The 23727-nt window shown below is 41.7% G+C and overlaps 1 protein-coding gene across 9 annotated transcripts in view; it reads right to left on the reverse strand.

Moving 5' to 3' along the window:
- SEMA5A (semaphorin 5A) overlaps positions 1-23727 on the reverse strand; it is a 644602-nt gene that overhangs the window by 254728 nt on the left and 366147 nt on the right. For all 9 annotated transcript variants that reach the window (XM_065546091.2, XM_065546089.2, XM_073993139.1 and 6 more), the window contains one exon: positions 1637-1844. In XM_065546091.2, coding sequence (XP_065402163.1) covers positions 1637-1844 — 208 coding nt within the window. The remainder of the gene's footprint in view (positions 1-1636; positions 1845-23727) is intronic.

Raw genomic sequence — 23727 nt, forward strand, 5'->3', positions numbered from 1 at the left:
CACTTGAGGTCAGGAATTCGAGACTAGCCTGGCCAACATGGCAAAACTCTGTCTCTACTAAAACTACAAAAATTAGCCAGGCATGGTGGCACATGTAATTCCAGCTACTCAGGAGACTGACTCAAGAGAATGACTTGAACCCAGGAGGTGCAGGCTGCACTAAGCTGAGATCACACCACTGCACTCCAGCCTGGGTAACAGAGCAAGACTCCATTTCAAAAAAAAAAAAAAGCAACAACAGGTCTGTACCATGAATCCTAGCTTCTAAGTGCCAAAGCCAGTGTCATTAGGCACCCTGTTTTGAGAGAGAGTGGCCCATGTAGGATAGATGTTTGTGAGTGATATATCAAAAAGGACTATTTCTACTCCAAATCTGCAATTTCACCCCACTTTAGGGGGTGGAATTAAACAAGATGCCTAAGAACATTTAAGATTCTGATTTCCCCAGGGGTGATCTTTTGTCAGGGGTCAGAGTGTATATACAATTTCCCAGAGTAAAGTGCTGGTCAAATGTGTGATGTATACAGTACTTTTTCATTTCCTAAGCACCTGGGCCAACATGTTTCCAAATTAAACTTTAAACACAACCATGGTCGATTGTGGATGGCCCATGGAAGATAAGACTGGCCTGAGGGTGAAGGAAGATGCAATGACACTTGGGTTTCCCTGTGGCTGGGAGACCTCCCTCCCTACTCTCTCTGCAGGCTCAGGAGAGAAGCAGCACTCCAGGGGAGCGGATGTCAAAGATAGTGGCGGTGGGGGGTGTCCCAGAAAGTGGGGGCCACCGCAGCAACATCAACCACTCCTTCTCAAGGGGTTATCAGTATAAGAGCTGTGGTCGAGAAGGACATATACCTTAGAATATTTTTTGTTATTTCTATATTCAAATAAAATACAAGCTTGAGGCCAGGTGTGGTGGCTCAAGCCTGTAATCCCAGGACTTCGGGAGGCCGAGATGGGCAGATCACTTGAAGTCAGGAGTTCAAGACCAGCCTGGCCAACATGGTGAAACCCTGTCTCTACTAAAACTACTAAACTTAGTCAGGCATAATGGCACACATCTGTATTCTCAGCTACTCGGGAGGCTGAGGCATGAGAATCACTTGCAGCCAGAGGTTGCAATGAGCTGAGATCTCACCACTGTACTCCAGCCTGGGCGACAGAGTGAGACTTCATCTCTCTCTCTCTCTCGCTCGCTCTCTCTCTATATATATATTATATACACACACACACACACACATATACACACACATACACACACACACAAATATACACATACATATACATACACACACATACACATACATATATATGCTTGTGCCAGATTAACAGATTAATACAGTCACCAAATATCAGTATTATCACTGAGTGTTCTAAGGCACTGAATGATTTATTTTAACCTTGACAACTGCTTACAGGTATTATATCGTGGCTTCTCCTCTGAGGAGAACTGGTGGGTTATTCTCATCACGGTTAATCTATTTTCATGAAAGTTCTGCATCCTAGCGCACAGGACTCTCAGAGGCATGAAGGGCGGCTCAGGCCATTCAACTTCAGGGCATCTGAAGTCTCCCCAGCTCTCTCTGGGTGGGCCCTTCACACACACTAGTGCATCCCGGCCCCGGAGATGCCCTACCTGTGTGTGCGGTAGAACTGGCACCTCTTCAGGGGGATCTTGACCACGTGCTCCCACAGGCCCACCAACAGGACGCTCTGGCTGTGCAGGATCTGCAGGCTCCTGATGGGCTCCCTCCGCCTCTCAGGGAAGAGCTCAATCTCCTCCAGCAAACAGCTGCTTGCGGTCTGATTCAGGGGCGCCCGCACTTTCTTAATGGTTCCGTAATCTGTGAAGGCCACAGGATGAGAAGGAAACAAGGTCAGCGGGTCTCACAAACCAATCCCTGGTTAAACAGAGTGTGCTGTGTATGCAGCCATGGATCTCCAGCCAGGAAAGCCATCTAAGCATCCTTCAAAAACAGTACACCTGGCCCCACTGCAGACCAGTTAGGTCAGCTGCACTGGATGTGGGGCCCAGGCAGCAGTATCTTTTAAAATGAGGCTCTCATGTAGCAAGAGATGAGGACTAATCATATCCAATTGGACCCTTCCAGTTCCAAGTCTAGGGATGGAGAGCTCAAAGTAGCAAGCTTTGTGCCGTTCCATGGAGAACATCAAGGGAGAGAGACCCTCAAGGAATGATCTGGGATTCTTAGTGTCAGAGGTGCTGACTTTGGTGCCCAGCAGGGCAAGGAAAACACAATGTGATGGGCAGCTTCAAACATCCAGGACAACAGTGATGCCCCCTCCTCCTTCCTGCCCAGAGAAGTACACCCTCCTCCATCTCTCTCCCTCCTCTGTCTACATTAGTTCCTCCTTTCCTTCTAGTGCCTGCTCTTTGGGATGATTTTCTTGGGCTCAACTCCTCTCAACCTTCTTTCCTGTGCTTCTGAATATCCATTTCTGGCCCGATCTAAGCCCTCCCCGCTCCAAGTTTTCTGCTCCCTGGGTGTTTCTGTGCACTTATTTATCTGCTTGACTGCTAACACTGCTGGAGCGTGAGCGACCCCCGAACCATGCAGCCTTCCCAGCTATGAGGGGCACGGAGTAGGGTCTTCTCAGCATGCCAGTGGGAGGGTGGCGGGGACAGCATGGCTAGCACCTGTGTGTAGGGGGGACACACAGTTGAAACAAACATTGCTCTCCCAGGTACCCTGTGCTGTACCCCCAACCCCTTGCTGACACCCTGCAAATCCCAGGCATGAAATCCAGGCTTCTGGAAGCCCCTCAGAGATCCACTCAAGTACCTGGAATCATCCTGAAGGCCCTGACTGAATAACACCTTCCATGATCCTGAGTTTTGAAACATCATGAATCTTATTTTGCAAACACAGAAAACGAGTTTAAGAAGTTATTCTAAACCCAGAAGTAGTCAAGAATATTTGACTTCAAGGCTTCCTATCAAGCAATTAATTGCAAAAGACCTTGGATAAACTACTTTACATTTTTCTCTCTCTATGAAAGCCTTAGAGATGGAGGCTATTTGTGTTTTTAAAAAAATACATATGCAGACATGTTTTAGCCTGAATTTACTTTAAAAAGTATATCTGAAACGTCTCCAATGAGCATTTTCTGATTATGCATTGACTGAAAAATCATGTATACAGTACTGGCAAACAATTGCTTGCTTTTGCTTTAAGCTAACTGGTTAAATAGGTGACCTTTGAAAAAGGTCAAGCATACACTGAAGTACGCTATATGCTGGGAAGATTTTAAAATGATCTCAGAGAAAAGAGTATGTATTTGTGTTCATGTAAAAGGGTGAGGACAAAAGAGAGAGAGAACGGGAGACAGGAGAGAAAGAGGCAGTTGTGGTGTAGAGAGGCAGGCATTTTAACAAATTCACAGTTCACAGAGGTAAACATGTAAGAAAAAATGTATGTCTTAATTCTACAATTCAAATTAATTTTGACTTGGACATCACAGTTCATGAGCTTGTTGGAAAATTCAACCTCAGTGATTCTTAGGTCTCTCTGCCTGGGGTAGAGTGAGGCGTCAATAAACTTACACAGCACCAAGGAACTAACAGGGAGAAGACGGGGGCTTCAGGGAAGGTGACTTCAGCACACATATGTCAGCCACAAGGCCCTGCAAGGAGGTCCCCATAAGGCACCAGCAGAGGGAGGTGTCAGCCTTCCCATGGAGCCCTGATGGGCATAGAGCCTGTGGACGCCTTTGGGACATCATTAGACACGGGGACATGATCTGAGCCACAGGTTAGGAGGGAGGCAGGAGCAGAGCTTGTGTGAGAGACCGCTGTGTGAAACAGGGACTTTCATAGAAGTTCAGGGGTGGGGTGGGCTGCCTAGAGTCGGGAGCCAGCTGGAGGATCACTATGCTGTGACCAGCATCGCACTAGTTGCTTACCAGCCCAGTGTGGCACGGGAAACAGAGTTTACAGAACTATAGCCTATCTGAGAATTTAACAAAGACTCATTGTTATTTATTATTTATTTTGTTGAAGGATTATTCTTCTGAGAAACCTGCCCAAATTAACAACAGTCAAGATGTCAATATGTTCATATGTATTTCAAATTCTTAAGTAATTGTGGAAAGAATCGAACTTGTAAAGATTCGTGACAATTTGACTTTAAAGAATGAGCCATCATTGATCACAAACTTTCACTGCATATTTCTGCACGCCTTGTATCTGATTTTCCAACTGTAGTTTTCTAACAAAACTACAGGGCTTAGCATTTCAGAGCAAAGTGCTCAGCGTGGGGTTGCATGCTGGTCCACAATGCATGACCTTGCATCTTCACTCTCTGGAGTGTCTGGCATGTGACAAGTCCCCTCCACAGTTCCCCCTTCCCTCTGCATCAGGTTCAACACAGCACACAGGGACCCCTCCTGTCTCCTTGAAGCTCTTCCTTCCCCTGCCTGTGCCCTGCCCTTGCTCTGAACTCCTGCGTGCTCACGCATTTGGTCACAGTCTTCTCATCCCCTGTCCTCATGATCACCTTCGGGTCTGTTTTCAAAGTCGGGATCTTACTGCTGAATGTGGGCTCTGTATCTGCAACTAAACTTCCAGGGACTGGAGACACCAGAAATTTGACAGGCCTCCCTGACTCTCCATGTGGCCTACCAGCATGTCCCACCTCCTGTGACCTTGTCTAAGGGACAGCAGCACCATAATCCCAGTGCTGATGATGGGACCTCTCCTTCCCTGTCAACCACAGCTCACCTAGTTCTCATCCACCCGCTCCTGCCATCCCTGCTACTCCTGAGGCTTCCTCTACACCTCTGTCACCTGCATCTCCCCAGCACACTCACTGCTCTCCTCACTGCATCTAGAGCCAGGCTCAGGGCATGCACTTGGTGGCCCCACGCTCCTGCCTCCACCTTCGCCTGTACCTCTCTGTGCTCTGGCATCGGCCACCAGGAAGCACTTGCAGCCCAAGAGCCTGTGATTGTGGCATACCCTGGACATGCAGCTCCTGTGCCTGAGGTGACAAATGACAATGTTATTTTCTTTCAGTGGCAGAAAGACGGAGACTGCCCTATAAAAGAGACATCCCCCAAAAACCCATAGATTTCTATTTGACATGGGAGGACAATAGCAGGACCCTGGTGGATCTTGCAAAGCTATTTGTATTTGGTTGCTGTTCTTACTTTACAACATTTACCGTGGTTTTAGTTACTAACTTACTTGTTTTGTGGTTTTTACACTTGATCTTAGGCTCCATGGGGACATTAGAGCTATGCCAGTTGTGTCCTGTGATGTATGCGTAGTGGCTGCTATTAGGGCCGGTAGAGATCAGATGTTTCACAAATATATGCTGGTGAAAGACTGAACAAATTAGTGAGGGAAGGAAGTGTGGCCAGCCTGGAATGAGAATGTCATTATTACTCCCATATTTACTAAAGAGTGCTGATTAATATTTTTCCCATTATGATCTCTAGCAGGAGTTATGATATAAGGGAGTATGAAGGTGAAACGATAAACATGAATTTCACCAATATGGAAAGATTTCAACCCAAGATGTCATAAACTAAATATAATTGGTTTCATCCAAGAAAATATTAACTGTGAAAATCTGCCACAAGAAATAAAGCCACACAAACCTTCTATACATCTGAAATGTAACACTCCAATCAAAGTTATTTGCAGGAAAAAAAATGTGCCAGAAAGATATAAAATCTTCTTAATCATTCTTTAACATTCAGAGATCAACAAGTTAAAAAAAATAGGCATTTCCTGTCCATCGCAGCTCCCCTTCCCAAGGAGGGAGGAAAATGTGATGTGGAGCTGCAGAGTCAGTGCTAACCAGAGGATGCTCAGAATGAACATTGCTTTGGTGCAAACTCTCACACTAATTGCCATTTTGTGAAAATGTCCCCTACTCATTATGCCATGGACACAGATCTGAGTGTCATGTATTTATAGTTTCTCTCTCAAATAGAAAACTATAGATACTCATCATGAAAGGGACAGAGCTACTTCAAGACTTTAAATATCCATTAATGCTGATATTATTATTCAAAATACACAAATTATTCAAAAGACACAAATACTTGTAATTACATGAAAATATCATTAAATATTACACTTCACTACATATTTGTCTCATCTTAGTAGAAGAGTAGGGATGTTACATTCTAGGATTACCAGATTCAATAGAGGCTGCCCATTTCAATTTGAATTTCAGATAAACACGAATAATTTTTTAGTATTAGTATGCGCTATTCAATATTATTCATGATTTATCTGAAATTCAAATTTGAGTGGGCAGCCTGTATTTATATTTGCTATATATGGCAGCCCTATTACATCACATCTCCTTTGATTGTCTTGGCAAGTTAGTGAAGATATATTGAATATATGTAGCAACATATTCCTACTTTATAGGTGAAGATATGGAGTCTTAGAGAACAGAACTGATACATATTTTCTATGAACTGGTTAGACATGAAATGACTTTTCACTTCAATGTTGATGAATGAAATAAAGGATTATAACAATGGACTCCACATTGAACATTAATTATAAGGCTGATACTGAGGATACAGACTGAAACAGAGGAAGAGGTAGTTGTGCTTTGATTGCATTCTTCTATGCGCTCTTCTAGAAGTCACAGAACTTAACCAACTGGACGGCAATGAAAAGAAAGTCAGTATTCTAATGAATGCTGAAGAAAGCTCAATATCATTGATCACCAGAGAAATGCAAATCAAAACCAAAATGAGATGCCATCTCATGCCAGTCAGAATGATGATTATTAAAAAGTCCAGAAACAACAGATGCTGGTGAGGCTGTGGAGAAACAGGAATGCTTTTACACTGCTGGTGAAAATGTAAATTAGTTCAACTATTGTGGAAGACAGTATGATGATTCTTCAAGGATCTAGAACCAGAAATACCATTTGACCCAGTAATCCCATTAGTGGGTATATACTCAAAGGAATATAAATCATTCTACTATAAAGTCACATGCACACATATGTATATTGCAGCACTATTTATAATAGCATAGATGTGGAACCAACCCAAATGTCCAACAATGATAGACTGGGTAAAGAAAACGTGGCACATATACACCATGGAATACTATGCAGCCATAAAAAGCAATAAGATCATGTCCTCTGCAGGGACATGGATGAAGCTGGAAGATATCACCCTTAGCAAACTAACACAGGAACAGAAAACCAAACACTGCATGTTCTCACTCTTAAGTGGGAGTTGAACATTGAGAACACACGGTCACAGAGAGGGGAACAACACACACCAGCACCTGTTGGGGGAAGGGGAGTAAGGGGACAGAACTTAGAAGACAGGACAATAGGTGCAGCAAACCACCATGGCACACGTACACGTATTTAACAAACCTGCACATTCTGCATATGTATCCTGTTTTGTTGTTGTTGTTTTTAAGAAGACATAAAGAAAAAAATGTTAGCATTCTCCTCCATTAGAAGCCTTTGTCTGCCATCCATCTCAAGGACAAGCAGAGGCATGTTCTTCTGGCCTTAATGACCCCATCCCTCCATACATACAAGGTGGACTCGGGCATCCTTGGGCAAACAGTGAAGGACCTTCTTGCACCCTTAAACCATCTGTTTAAAGAGAGTAACATGCAAAGAAAAGTTTAAATAACTATAGATGAGTAGAAGTTATGTGTACACTTAAATGTTGGTATTTCTGAGAATAAGATAAAAGGATGACTGCCTAAAGAAACAAGGACCATGGAACATGCTATCACCAGACCAGCTCTCGAACAAGCAAAGGGCTTCAGTGGCATGCCTGCCAATGAGAAGAAGAGAACTCTCCTCGGCACAGATCACTACACTGTAGGTCTAAACAATTCTTTATACACACAGACATACACACACACACACACGCGCGCGCACACACACACACACACACACACACATATATATATATATATATATATATATATTTTTTTTTTTTTTTTTTTTTTTTTTTTTTTTTTTGCTGGTGACCAATGCAGTCAAAGAAGACCAGGAGTAAATCTGATGGCAGTTAGAAAATGCAGAGGTAAAACTGGATTACCATAATGACAGAGATGGTCTCTTCAACCTCTACAATCTGAGTCATTAGGAAAATGACCAAAAGCAAAAGAAAAGGTCATAAATGAAAATAGTTTACAAAGGTAAAGTTTGCACATTGTCACACAAAACAGTGATAAATTCCATTTGAAACATGACTACTGGGGAAGCAATATTTACACAATGTTTATCAAAAGACAGGAGTGTAACTTGAAAGGGACAAAAAGAAATTACCCTTGAAGAATTCCAGCCACAAGAAATGACCCATGAAACACAGAATCTTGTATTCTCAATCCCCATCCCACAGTAAAACGTGTTCATGTCCTGGAACAAATGAGTTACTAAGTACGCTGTGGGAAGAGCAACTGGAAAGATATATGTCTTTTTTAGCGGGGCAAATTTTTTTTTAATGGGAGTTTGAATGAAATACTGTTCTTAGAGTAGAGTGTGGCAGTAAGCAAAGCTGCCAGGACAAATGGCTAATGCATTTCATGGGAACACAGTGACCTGAACATAGGACCTGGGGAAGCAGTAAAAGTGATTAGGATCCCCACAAAACCTTCAAGCACTGAGGTTTAGGAGGTAGGAATCAAAAGGGTTTATTTAGACCAGCACTGTCCAATGGAGATATATCAGAGTCCACAAAAGTAATTTAAATTTTTTCTAGATGCCACATTTAAATTTGAAACAAATGAAACAGGTGAATAAATTTTAATTATATATTCTACTTAACCCAATGTTTCCAAATAATTATAATATGTGATATATCATATGTAATCAATATAAAATACTCGGATTTTTTATATGAAGTGAAATCCAATTGTACTTTATACTTATAGTCCATTTCAATTCATACTAACCACATTTCAGCTGGCCAGGGACACATTTCAGGAGGTTGTGGCTAACGTACGGGACTGCCTGAGGATGTACAGGAGTGCCCTCGTGTTGCTCTGGAGAGCCAGGTACTCCTGGCTACACGCAAACAAGAGACAAGTCCAAACCCACAACATCATGAGCTTCAGTTTTCTGCATTTCACATATTGAACCTTGCCCTATTTTTTAAATATAGAGGTCCTTCTATATAAGTGTTTAAAAATCTCTGCACCAGGCCAATTGCCTCCTCTTTCAAGTAAGATGATGGAGGTTCATCAAGGTGAAGTGACAGCTCGCAGCTACATGGCCAGTGAATGTGGCCATGAGAACAGAAGCTGGTCTCTAACTCCTTACCTGGACACCTGCTATCACTTGCTGGCACACAGCTTACAGGCAGTGGCACATGCCCTGTGAGAGTGAATGTCATTATTGGTGTTCATTTCAGAAACTTACTGATGGACAGAAAGCAATCACGACCATTAGAGAAGGTTATTTCTGTTTTTCTTCTGTTTGCTTTGTAGAGTTTTCTATCTACCTAGAGGTCAAGCTAGTTCCTACTTTTCTTTGGAATGTAGCTTCTGTGTCACTTTTATGAATAACCCTGACTGACCTCCCAACCAGAAACACTGCGGCCAACATGATTTTCCATCATCCAGAGCCTGAATAATCCACATAGTAAAGCCAGTGCAAATCTCAAGGGAAATCAGATAAATTTATTCCTGAATTAAGCTAACAAGGAAAAGCAAGCACAGGTATATAGCATGATGTTCAAACAAACAAGTGTATGTGTGTATATGTGTGTGTGTGTGTGTGTATATATATACACACCATATATATGTATATATATACACACCATCTTTTCTTCATTAATGTAAGAAATGCAGTTGATTTCCTTAATCCAGCAAGATACATTCTTGGGGAGACTATGAGTGGCCCTACTGATTTTGGTCATCTCTAAATTTGAACCTTCTTTCATCATTATATTTTCCAAGTTAAACTTTCAGTCAAAGATGTGATGGATGTTAAGATTGGAAGGTACCTAAAACATATAGTTTAAATTGTGCAGTTGAGAAAAGCAAGGTCCAGAAATGTTAACTGATTTCCAAAGGTCAGACTACTGGCCCAGAGTTTAGGTCTTGTTCATACAGATCAAGAGCTGGTTTCTAAATTTTTGAAGGTATTTTTGTTTCAAAAGTATAAAAAGAGAGATATGCAATCCCTATAGCGGTGCCTCAGTAATAGCAGGGATTGTGAGTTCCTAAAAATCAGGTGAACTGATGCAACAGCATATTAAATAGCAGTTGTTATTCCAGGAAAAGATGCGGCTGTGATTTATAGACATGTGTTTATCTTATCATACCATTGACTACACAGAAAACTAGTGTCCAAGGGATGCCAAGTCCAGGGCAGATGTGACTTCTCTATCAGGCTTCAAGCTCCCATTTCTATGAGCTCATGAAGCAAACAGGGAAACAAACTGATTTAAAAAAAAAAAAAACAAAAAAAACCTTCTATTGCTGTTTCATTTTTTAAGAAAAGAATTTAGATAACAAAGGATTTGTTTAAACATTAAAATTGACAATAAAAATAAGCCCCTTAAATCACTATTTGCTATAAATAATGTAGACTCTCATGTGCGTAATTCAATTATCAGTGGTTAAAAATTAAATATTTTTGGCTCTGGGGGAAAATAGCTGCTATTTTTTAACTTTCAATGTTCAAGTAGCTAACATGAATTTTATAGTTTGAACAAGACTCAGTTTTACATCTTCAGAGTACTGGTCAATTTAAATGAACACAAATGTAACGATCTCTCATTTGTAAGGCAAATATGCCTTATACTAAGATAGAGACTGCTATGAGCTGAACTGTGTCCACCCAAAATTCATATGTTTAAGTCCTGGCCTTCAGGACCTCAGAATGTTTAAGGTAAAATGCAGTCATGAGTGTAGGCCCTCATCCAATATGAGGGATGTCCTTATAAAAAGATAACGTTAGGATACAGGCACAAAAGAAAGACCATGGAAGGACAAAGAGAGAAGGTGGCCCTCTGCAAGCCAAGAGGAGAGGCCTCAAGGAGAAACTGAACCTGCTGATGGCTTGGTCTTGCACTTCCAGCCTCCAGGGCTGAGAAATAAATTTCTGTTGTTTAAGCTGCCCAGTCTATGGTACTTTGTTATGGCAGTCTCAGCAATATTGTATTATAGAACAATTATAAATTATTTATATAATATAATACATATAATATATTTATATAATTTATATAATTATAAACATACATAATATAAATATGTCAAGAGCAGGAAACAGAAATTATAGGTTTTGACATCCAGATAAACTGTTAAGAGCAATTTAAAAACTAGATTATAAATATTTTTCTGCTTTCCTCTAAAATATTGTGATTCAAATTCTAATATGGAAGCATTATAAATTATACATTAGATTCTATCTTTTTAACCTTGTACTATAACCTTGTACTCATATTATAAATAGCCTGTTATTTTTAAATGTTTTCCTTTATTTCACGTAACCACCTATAAATGTAGTTCTGATCTAGAAAAGTGGCAGCGAATGACATAGGACATGTAACATTTTGCAAAATTAATGCATTTTGATAAACATTATGTAATAATTCATATGGTTGGTGCTACTACTCAAAAGCCTTTATGCTAATGCCTCTGGTGATCTTTGGGGGGAATTCAGAGAGTAAGAATGAACTTTCAAGTACCTAAAGAAAAGGTCTCTGATTATAATGAATTTCTTATTGAAGGATTTCTAGAATTTTAGCTCCATCAACATCTGAAAATTTTACAGAAATAAATCTTTTGAAGGAAGAAAGTAAAATGGGAAACAAGGAGGGATGGAGAGAGGAGGGAAAGGAAACACAGTGAATCCAATATAACATTTGCCATCACAATGAGTAAAAGTAGTGTGCAATTGTCCATACTTGTGTAAGATTAGCTAGCCTTCTATCATCATTAATGCACGAACAATGAAAAAATTTAATGCTTAAACAGTATTTCCAAGAAAATCCCTGTGTCTCACGTGTATAATGGCTTAAATCCTGATACACCTGAGAACACTGAGCAATGAAAAAAGACTCAAAGAAGTTATTTTTGTACCAACAACAGCAACCTGAAGCACTTCCAAAACAGAAGATAAATATATATTTTCTCTAAGGTGCAATAAAAACTTAAGGGTAGAATTGTAATATATCTGATATATATAAAAATTCTTATTTTGTATGAAAAGAAAAAAAGTCATACCCACAAAGAAAGGAAAAACAATTGAGGAAAATGTGATATAAAAATAGATTATTGCAAAGCATTGGATGGTTAAATCCATTATCTGGATTCCATTCTCATTTCATTAATTCTGTAACTTTTGTTATAGTTTAAGGTATTTTTTAAATTACTCAGCCTTCAGTGTGCTGAATACAATAAAGAAATTAAACCTGTGAGGAAGACAAGTGGTACCCCTGACAATGGTCACTTGTGACAAGACTGGAGATTTATGTGGACAGGGAGTCCACTGACCTGGGAAGCTAAATTAGTTTATTTCCAGTTCTGCATTTGGATTCTATTTGATTCTCTGCCACTATATCCAAGAGGCATTTCTAGTGTTTGGCTCTTCGACCCAGAGTCACTGCAGAGTAAAAGAAAAGCTTTTGTATTTGTGTGTGTTACCGTACCAAGCATTATCAGGGAGGTAATGATGAAACACCCGCTTCCACTCACTGGGCAGCTCGTCACCATAGCAACAGATCATTATATAAAGTTCATCAATTCAGCTGGTCATTATCCCAAAGCAGCAGACAGCTAATATGTTAAGGAAAGTTCTTTCTCTTAACTTGTAAATGAGCAACTGAATTAAATTGGTCCTGGCAGTGGGAGCTCAATATTACATTTATACAGAAAAGAAGAATTCAAAGAAGAAAAAAAAGGTCTTCTTGGCTAGTGAATACTTGAAAAGGAGAATTTAATTCACTCAATTATCAGATGCAACTAATGGCTTATTTTTTCCTTGAAAAGGATAGCCAGTCAGTTTAAACTTTCCTGGTCATAAATTAAAAGCAATATTTTAAAATCACAAAATATTATTCTTTTAAACCATATTCTCATAGACTGACCCACTGCGTGTAAGTTCTGGAGAGCCAGCTCTAAGGAATGCAGCCTGCCTTGTTCACTGTGACCCGTTGGTTTCCTGAACAAAGCCCGGCACATAGTAGGTCCTCAAGCAGAGACATATTCAGTGTGTGGCCTCTGGGGCACAACGGCCCAGGTTAAACTCCAGGCTCCCACAATCACAGGCCGTGTGACCAAGCGCAGGTCACTGATATCTCTGTTGTCTTCTCCCCGATGCCCAGCTCACAGGGTCAGGGGACACTAAGTGAGTTTATCCGTATGTTTGCTTGGATGGCACCTGGCACACAGGACACATTGTATAAGAGTTTGCTGTTATTCTTTTCTTGTTAATGTTTAGCTTGTACATGGTAAGTCCTATTCAAGTTTTGTCTAAAATCAGCAGGATCCTTGCTTCACCACTACTCACTGTACATATGCCAGGGGGAGAAATGACATCTCTTTTACAGCTGCTTTGGCTGCCTTGCTGAACAAAACCTCAAAAGCTCCTTGCAGTACCCTAAATCATAAGCCAGCGCTTATAGGAAATTTCCCACTGCGTTTCCTGTGAATAAAAACCATATTACTTTTAAAACAAGAGTGCAATTAATAGAGTCCTCTGGGTATCCTTTCTAAACTCTCATCTAACCCACAGCTTAAATGTAACTCCAATCATTCTGTTAAGGAAGCAATTCAAGTTTCTAAAAGGAAATTACTTGCCTTAGATTTATTGTATCTAAATTACAAAACAACCACCCAGTTGGTAAGGTTGGCAGCCCTTCTCTGACAGTCACCAGGCAGGCGTCCAGAGTCTAAATTACCCTCTAGCCCCCAGTGGTGAAATTTATACTGTGTCTGGTCCCATTAGTTGTCAATTGAGATGATTGAGAAAAATCTATGCTAAGCACTTTTGCACTTTGGAAACATTAATTCCAAAGGAAAAAAGAGAGCTCTCTTACTCAGTGGAATAAGAAAATTATTTTGTCATTTTTCTCAGTGGCTACATTACACCAATTACGACTAGTGCCTGATGTTCCAAGTTGTTTGTTAGCTCGTTATGAGCTTTCTTTAGGCACTGTCTTCTCCATTTCTGTGGTTTCAAATAAAACCTGAGGCTGCCATTACTGACCTAAACCTTCCTCTCTGGCTTCAAAGAAGGCTTTCCAATCAAGTCTCAGGCATACCACATGCAGCTAGAACTCAGTATACCCCAAACTGGAAACTCAATGTCTCTCCTTTGTATAAAATCTGTCTGTGCACCTGAAATCCTGAATCCACTGGCTAGGATGACATATTCAATCAGACTATCCTACTATTCAGCTTCATCTCCTCTCTCTTCACCCACAGCTGCAGCTCATTTCAATGTCTCCCCCTTTCCAGAACACCCCAGTTTCTAGATCTGCACGCTTTGCATATTCTGTGCCCTCTCCACCAGGCAGCCATCTCCCCATCCCCTAAGAGCCAGCTCCCAAGCCTCTGCTCAGGGTGGAGGGGGAACCTCTTCTCACCTCCCAGCCCAGCTCAGTGCTCCCAAAGTCTGTGTGCTCATAGAACGTATTCCTCCTTCAACTAAGACAGTGCATTGAGTCAAACCAAAGAATAAATGTCTGTCTTTTATGAGACATAAGCTTTCCTTGGTGTGATGTGCTGAGCTTATCCTTATTCATGACACCTTCATGCTCTCAGGATACAGTAGGCTGTCAGTCGAGGCTTAGTAAATGAACATACGAGGATTTCACAATCCTAGAATCACGCCTCAGAAGTCAATCTTTAAGCTCAAGGTGGAAATATGTCTTTCAATTTTCCTGGTTATTATCAAGAAATAGCAGAATAAGCATGTTAAAAAGTTCTATAGGTGTCTGGAGCACACAGGTCATTCCTAACTTTCTATGCACCCCCTCACTGACCACTCCACTGAAAGTTGCCCAAGAGGTGAGAAGCTGAAGTGAGGTGGCGTGGGATGGGGATCTGAAAAGGAAGCTGTGACAGGAGAAGAGCCCTAAGTACAGCAGAGTGGTTCTCAAGCTTTATGACTAGAGAAGCTACTCAGGGAGACGGCTCAGATGGACCTTCCAGTTGCAACCCCTGAGACTGTGATGGGAGGTCTGCAGTGGGCTTGGGGACCATCGTCAATCATTAACAAACATTCTAGGTGTCTCTAACTCAAAGCATTTAGGATGATCCTCTGACCAACAATAAGGGACTGTTTTTAGTCTACATCACCAGATGCCAACAGGGAGGTCACTGATGAAGGAGCTTTGAGTCTTGACTATTCTTTAACTTCCAGAAGCCCTTATGTAAAGTGCTAATCATGGTGCCAAGATCAAGGGAAGCACTTTCTGTGTCTTTGTCATTGTTACCATGTGGGTGAGGGGGAGGAGGATGCCATGGCCAAGGGCCTCCCTCCACCACAGAAGCTCTTCTTTCCATATATTAAAACTGCTACAGGAAAAACCAATGGGCAGGGAAGCTACCTTCAACCTGTGAGTGATAGGGGCTGGACGGACACTGCTTCCAATTTAATGAGTGATAAATAGTGTGATTCTTGCTTGACAGATGCAAAATCTGAGGTTTGCAGAGGCTACATCATTTTCTGACAGCACCCAGCTTATAAGAGGTGGAGGGAATATTTGATTCAAATGCACCTGGAACAAAGGCTTAAATGTTCCTCCAGGTCATGTTGCTGTGGCTTGATCCTTTTCTAAGTACTTTATTCATATATTAATCTCATCCTTGTTCTAAAATCCTAGTGCATTAACCATCACCCAAAGAGTTTCATTTAACACACACTTGAGTCATTCCTTAATGACATCACAAAACTCAGGCCCCTCTGCCAAAACTGGAACCTTCTTAAAGTTAAGGATGAAGCATTTGAGTTACAAAAGATGAAAAAATCGTGGGGGTCTAATGTGCAGCATGGAGACTAGAGCTAACAATGCTGTACGGTACACTTGAAATTTGCCAAGAGAGTAGATTTTAGGTGTCCTTACCACAAGAAAAAAGCGAGCAAGCAAGCAAGCAAGCAAAAAAGAAAGAAACAAAGAAAGAAAGAGAAAAAGAAAAAGGTAACTGTGTGACCTGATGGGTATGTTAATTAGCTTGACTGTGATGATGATTTCACAATGTGTTCACATACTGAATCAAGTTGCAGACCTCAAATATATACACTTTGTATTTTTTTTAAACCCTTAATAACCACCTCTTAAGTTTCTCTTATATCTTGAACCTCACAGAGTAAGTAATGTGTCCTCTCTCCATGCTTGTTTATTAGTCATGGAGTAATACATATATAATGAGTTTGGCTTTGTTTAGATAGTTGGATGATAGCCATGGCATGTAAACGTGTTGAGTTGACTGTGTCGCACCCTTGTTTAGTACTTACTAACTGGACTTTCCCTCTAGGAGCAGAACTATGTGATGTTCATGTGATGCAAAAGACACACCCGGTCAGGCTGGGCTTGCTCACCTGACATTCTTCTATTGTTTTCCATCTGCCCTTGAACAAATAAAATCCTGGCATAGCCAGAGGCTCTCCCACTCTCCTCTGCCTTCTACACATAGAGCAGCTTCGGTGTGGCCTCTGACCAGGACTGACTATTCCTTCAGCTGCTTCATGACAAGGAGGGGCCTCCAGGCTGCTCAGGTCTGTGGTGGGCCACTCAAATAACACTGCCCTCGTGATAATTACCGACTCAGAACTACCAACGATTTGCCCTAGGACACAAATACTCATTATTTCATTTGCTCATTGGGTGAATATTTATTAAGAGCTTATTTGGGTCATATTCTAGCTTAGCTGCTCTTGTTGCAAAAATATCAACTTCCAAAGGTTTTCTGATGTTTGGACACTGGGCTCAATGTCCACTGATTTCCTTCACCTGAGGGAAAGTGTTACTTGCAGGGAATTATTTTCACCTGTCAGTGTTCTGTCCGGGAGGCGTGAGCCACAGTGAATGGTGCATATGAATTAACAAGTCAGGAGTGACAATGCCTCCCTTTTTCTAGCCTAAGTATGAACAGCATCCGTGCATTCTGAGGGCTTTGAAATGCTTCGGTGTCCTACTTCCCATGTCCAGCCTGCTAGGGTGGAGGAACCTCAGTTGTGTGCATGAACATGGATGGCTTATTTGCAAGAAATGTGGAATGAAAAATCAATGTAAAACTTGGATACACAACACAGTTCTTCACTTTTGGGAATTTACTTTGAAGTAGATACTCATGCATGTCACTAGCACTTTGTGCCATACTCCACTCCCCAACATGTACATGTTATAGGAACCTACTCTTAGATGTAAATAGATTAACTCTACATTAAAAAATAAAAGACAGGGCATGCATATTGAAATAGGCTGAATGTTTGTGCCCCCACCCCACCCCCAGATTTAGAGGTTGAAATCCTAACTCCCAATGCCATGTTATTTGGAGGTGGGGGGCTTTGGGAAGTAATTAGGTCATGAGGGTGGAGCCCTCATCAATGAGATTGGTGCCCTCATAAAATAGGTCTCAGGGCCCTGACTTGTCTCTTTCCCCTGTGAGGACACAGGGAGAAGGTGGCTACTTATAAACCAGAAAAGGGTCCTCATGAGAACCCAAGCATGCTGGCATCCTGATTTCATGGCTTCTCATCCCCTAGCACTATGAGAAATACATTTCTGTTGTTTCTTTTTTTTTTTGAGACGGAGTCTGGCTCTGTCGCCCAGGCTGGAGTGCAGTGGCCGGATCTCAGCTCATTGCAAGCTCCGCCTCCCGGGTTTACGCCATTCTCCTGCCTCAGCCTCCCAAGTAGCTGGGACTACAGGCGCCCCCCTCGTCGCCCAGATAGTTTTTTGTATTTTTTAGTAGAGACGGGGTTTCATCGTATTAGCCAGGATGGTCTCTATCTCCTGACCTCGTGATCCGCCCGTCTCGGCTTCCCAAAGTGCTGGCATTTCTGTTGTTTCTAAACCACTCAGTCTACAGTAGTTTTTTATAGCAGCCAGTACTAAGACAAGTATATAATATACGAGATCACTTCATTCACCAACAGTCCTACTGGGGAATTTCCAGCCATCCTTTGGGTGGTGCCCTGTACAGAGTTTGACCTGAAGCCTACACCCTCCTCCTTCCTCACCCCAAGACCTACATATTGGTTGGGTCAAGAGAGCTGAGAGAAGAAGGGGCTTCATATGGGAGAGGGGTTGGAATTCCTCTGCTATCCTGAAAGAAACAGAAAAAGTGAAAGAAAAGGGGTGAGAGTGAAAAACTAGAAAGACAGCAAAAAGATGCCTGTACCCCCATCAATCCTTCCTTGTGAACACAGTTCCTCCCATAATGTTTTCAACTCACACAATTCTGTCCTTTTTTTTCTTTTAAAACACAATCTGGGGAAGGGGTTCAGTTGGTGGTTGACAGTGAGAGAAATTCATTCACCCTGAATATCGACAGGATTTGGTGAGCATAAGCCCAGGGATTGGTAACAGAAATGATGGGGAGGGCTGTGGACTTTGAAATTGACAGTCTGAAATACGAAAGCAAACAGTAAACATCTGGAGGGCAGGAAAGGCCCAGCTGGCATCTGAGGGGCAGGAGTGACATGTTTTCTTAAATGTTGATTTAGAGAAAAAATGGTTTTAAATTGGGACTCACGGTTGAAATGACAAACTGAGAGATTCATCCACTAAACATGCCCCACACTAATCATGCAGAGTCCAGGGCCTCCAGCTCTCTGGCTTCCACTGACTCTCCAGTGAGGCTCCCCAAATCTTTTCAGGGATGCAGATTTACTTATGATCTGTGAGGAATCCCAGCCCAGTTCTTACTGGGCAGCAGGAAAATTATGAGTCTTAACCATTTCACTGCTTTCCCTCACTGGGATGTGGGTGGCTGAGAGGCAGTCTGGTCCCAACACTAGCTATATGTCCTCCAACCAACCACACATGCTGTGGCAAGGGTTCCAGTTAGACAGCAGGAGTCAGAAGACTCGGGGGACAAGAGGTCGGTGCCTGGAGATGGGGCGGAAGGAGCGGGCACCAACTCACAGGGCACAGGAATGGCTCTGATTTTGAGATGGGGATATGTCCTGGGATGCAGGACAAAGCTCAGACACAAGAGCAAAAAATTGTTCACTTGAGATGTCAAAGGCCAGGTCACTCAAACTGCGTGAAAGGCTCAGAGCTGATAAAAATGAGGTAACACTGACCCTGGGCCCCCGAGCTCCTGGCATGCCCTGACTCCGAGCCGGAAAAACTCCAGAATCCCGGGGAACTAGAAGTGAAGGTTAAGTGACCCCAGCTGTAAGTGCTGGGAGGCTCCAAAGACAAGCTGCCAGGTGAATTACCACAGGTCAGCAACCCCATAAAGCCCCAGACACCTGGCTATTATCCAATCCATGCACAGAGAAATGAATGCTGCCTAGAGATATTAAAAACGCCAACACTGTGTAATCAATATGATTTCTAATTGAAGGAAAATTATAGTTTAACTCAAAGAGCAGCAGCTCCTTGAGAAGATTGCCATTTAAAGACAATTTACCAAGGACAAATCAAGGCATTTGTGGTTGAAACTAATTTTTTCACTATGAATCAGTGTTCTTCTGTTAAGGACAAGGTCAGGTTTTCAAAATTAATCAAATGATCATATCACTGAAGGCCTAAATGAAGTTTCTACCCTGGTAATTAATCTTAGCGATCACTTCAATACTAAAATTAATAATTTTTTAACTAAAATCCCTTAATCATACTTGGGCATTCAAAAAATTAATTACTAAATTTTTATCATGGTCACAAATACATGAAAATTGAAGCCTACAAAAACCTCTAAACTGTTCTGGGGGTGTGGAAATCAAATTCCACCTGGCATAACTGAAGATCACTTTAAAGGATTTTTTAACTAATTTCAGACAACAACGCTCAATATTTTAGTAACACATGAGAACAATTCTTAACACATATTTTCTGGTTACAAGAAAGACATCTTCAGTTTCTTGAGCAAACTTTCCTTTCCTTTATCTAAATTTTAATTCCTCAAAGAAACATACTATGTATTTAACCAGATTCATTATATTCAGTTGAAACACAGTGGTTAGAGTAAAAGTAGGTAGCAAGAAAGGCCCTTCTAAACAATGCTTTAATCTCAAAACGGTTTAAAACTTGCAAACATAGCTGAGTTTTCACAGCCTTCAAAATCCAGAATCTAGTGATAAGTGTTTCTCTTGGTCAGAAACTTATTAAACGTGTGTTGATTGTTCTTAAATGGGAAAACAAAATCAAAAGCTCTTTACCGCTGTTTTCATATTGTTCCTGTTTTGGGATTAGTCAAAATAATGAAATGGAGCTGGTGAAGACCTGAAGAAAGGATGAATGCACACAGGGACAGATGGCTCGCTGCTTTCCAATAACTCATTCATTCAGCATTTACTTTGCACTTACTAGAGTCAGACAATTCCAGACAGGGAAAGTTGTTTTCTTCACACTGTTTTTTGTTTGTTTGTTTTGTTGTTGCTGTTGTTTTGATCTAGAATAACTGGCTACATAATTATAACTTCAGACATTCTCAACTTTAGGAGCATCTTTAGTCCATTCAGGGTGCTATAACAAAATACCATAGATTGAGGGGGGGGAGGTTATCAACCACAGAGATTCATATTTCATAGTTCTAAAGCCTGGGAGGTCCAAGATCAGGGTGCCTGCAGATTTGATGTCTGGTCACAGCCAGTTCCTCAGAGATGGCACCTTCCTTCTGTGTCTCACACGGTGGAAGAGGTGAGGGATCTCTTTGGCATCTCTTCTATTAGAGCACTAATCCTATTCATGAGAAATCCATCCGCATGACCTAATCACCTCCTAAAGGCTCCACCTCCAGATACCCTCACATTGGGGATTAGGTTTCAACTTATCTTCAATCTGGAGGGACACAAGCACTGAGACCATTGCAAGAGGGCTGGTTAATGACAGGCTACTTTGATTCTTCAAACAAGGTCTCATTAACACATTGCCTGTCCTCAGCTTCTCTGAGGAAATGTGGATCTGATGAGCAGGACAGGATCGTGTAGGAAAAGCATTGCCTCTAGGGACACAGCTCAACCCATCATTCCTTTCTTAACATTATGAAAACGTAACATTATGGAACTCCACAGCATCCTTGGTAAGAATTCTGTTTAAACACCAGAAAATACCACACTTAAGAAACATAGTGTTGGACTTCTCTGGGTTTCAAAAAGGAAAGAGAGATGAAAATACGATAAACCAATAAATAATGGAGCAGATTTTTAGGCTGTTTTGAAACAACCAAAATGAAAGTAATTCTGATGTTGACATCTCTGCAAGCGACAAATACTGTTTTCACCATGCCTGGGACAAGTATGCAGTTAGTTAGACTTGGGCATTGTTAGTAATTGCACCACTGTAAATTACAGCTTACTGCAGACAGCCTGGTGTAAGGAAATGTTCTAAGTGTTAATTTGCTGGGAGATTTGAGGCGTTTGTTTCCACTAATGACTTCCAGGTGGGAACTGCGATATTGACAGTTGCACCTTACTTCCTACTCCCAACCGTCTCTTACTCCCAGATATGTGAAATATCTTCCTTCTGTTCCTCAAGGTATCTCGGTACCCTCATCTTTTCTGCAAAGGCTTTTTTGAAAAGATGTGGTTAGGTACCTTTTCTTCCAGTCACTCTGCTGTGTAACAACTCCTGGAGGAAAGTTCGTCTGTAACACCATTGTTACCGCTATTTTATCTCGCATTGGAGGATGCACCCATTCCTTCCATGTCCTTCAGAATGCACTGCTGTCTGTTTTAGAATTTAATTACAGAGGTCAAGGCCTAAATGTGTTTAGTAATGGCTGGTCATCATTGCCAGGCAGGGGCATCTATACAAGTTAACAAGGATGACAGGATGTGCTTAGATCGAGAATAAAGACATCAGACGCTCAAAATCAAGGCAGAAAAAAAAAATCCTATAAGGAATTTGACTTCTGTGATTAGCTGTGCTTCCACTTTGCACCAGTAAATACAGCCCAAGCAACCTCGCTCCTTCAGAAAGTCTCTGTTACCATGTCCTTCATGTTAGACTACATCATAATAGGAAGCTTTACGCTGCAGACCTTTGAAGGGGTAAGAGACGACAGCTCTGTGGTGATCTGAGCGTGGAGTCAGAGAGGTCTCCCTGAGCAAAGATTCCATTTGTGAACACATCACAGCAGAATCAAATTATTCCAGATTTTACGGTTCTAAGGAGAATTTTGTTTTCTGATTTCACAGCTTAGAGAATGACTGTGGTGGGCCAGGTGACAGCAATTTTATATACTCTTCTAATACTCAGCAAGTAGAGGTGTGGGAGAGTTCTACAATTCTGCTCTCTGCATCTCCAAAGGAATTGCAAAGGTCATCAGGTTCCTATGTGTTTGTGGAGGGTCAAGTTACTCCCAAGCAGTGGATACTCTTTTCTTGCAGGATTCCTGAAATCCTCTCAGTGGTCCTTGAATAACTGGGTGTCAGAGACGCAGCACACCCTGGGACAGAGATGCAGTCACCTCACTGCCTCTATTTCTGCCTCCAGTTAGGCACATGTTTATGCCCCCAGTTAGAAAATGAACACACATCCCACTGGCAGTACAAATAAAGGGAAGAAGGAAAGTGCAGAGATGGCTAGCGGGGTGCAAGCAGAGATGGTGGTGGCCTCTACACATTTAACACTGACAGGTAGGGGTTTCGTGTGTTCGCTCACTTGGTTTCAGTTAGCAGGAAATTACCCTTTGAATGCCATACACTATATGGCATCTTCCTCTTGTCCTTCTCTTCTACATTCCAGAATTTTTCTTTTTCATTGAGACATTTGCTCATGGAGCATTTGTGAAAATGGAAAACAACTCCGCTGGGTGGAAGCACTTCAGCCAGGTTTGGGTAACTAGATGTAGAGCAAACAACCAGTGTAATTACTCAGGCAGCACAAACCAGAAGAACAATTTCTCCCTTTAAATAGGAAGAGCCCTCGTAATTGTAGTCCTACCTGTTGGCTCCAAGGAAATCCATTTTACATTTAATTTTAAACTTTCAAAATTAAAATATATTTAGAGGGTTTTTGGGGGGTGAGACTAAGAGGTGGTATCTGTAAGATAGAGGGCATCTAATAGACCTCCTACCATAGGCAGATTCCTGAAACAGTCCCTACCATTCCCAACTCCCAGTGTTCATGTTCTGTGCAGTCCTCTCTGGTGAATATTGACCAGACCTATGAATATGACGGTGTTGTCACTCCTGTGATTAGATCGCATGACAAGGCAACAGTGAAGGGATCCTGCAGATAAAAGTTAGATTACAAATAAGTGAATTTTAAGTTAATCAAAAGCTGGGTCATCTTGGATGAGCCTGAGTTAATCAGGTGAAAAACCCTAAAGGGCCTCTCTGAGAAGATAGGCTCTCCTTGCCGGTTGCATAGAGTAAGTGGCCACATTGAAGAAGGATATGGGCGGAAAGCTGCAGGTGGTCTTAGGATGTGAAAGTAAACTCTGCCGACAGCCAGGAAAAACCTAGGGCCCTCTGTCAACACCATGAGGAAATAAACTTTGTTAATTAACTGAATAAGCTCGGAAGCTGACTCCTCGCTAGTCAAGCCTTCAGATGAGACTGCAGCCCTAGCTGGCATCCTGATTGCAGCCTAGTGAAATCCTGAACAGAGGACCCAGCTAAGCAG

The sequence above is a fragment of the Macaca fascicularis genome, chromosome 6 (genome assembly GCF_037993035.2).
Source record: "Macaca fascicularis isolate 582-1 chromosome 6, T2T-MFA8v1.1".
NCBI lineage: Eukaryota > Metazoa > Chordata > Mammalia > Primates > Cercopithecidae > Macaca > Macaca fascicularis.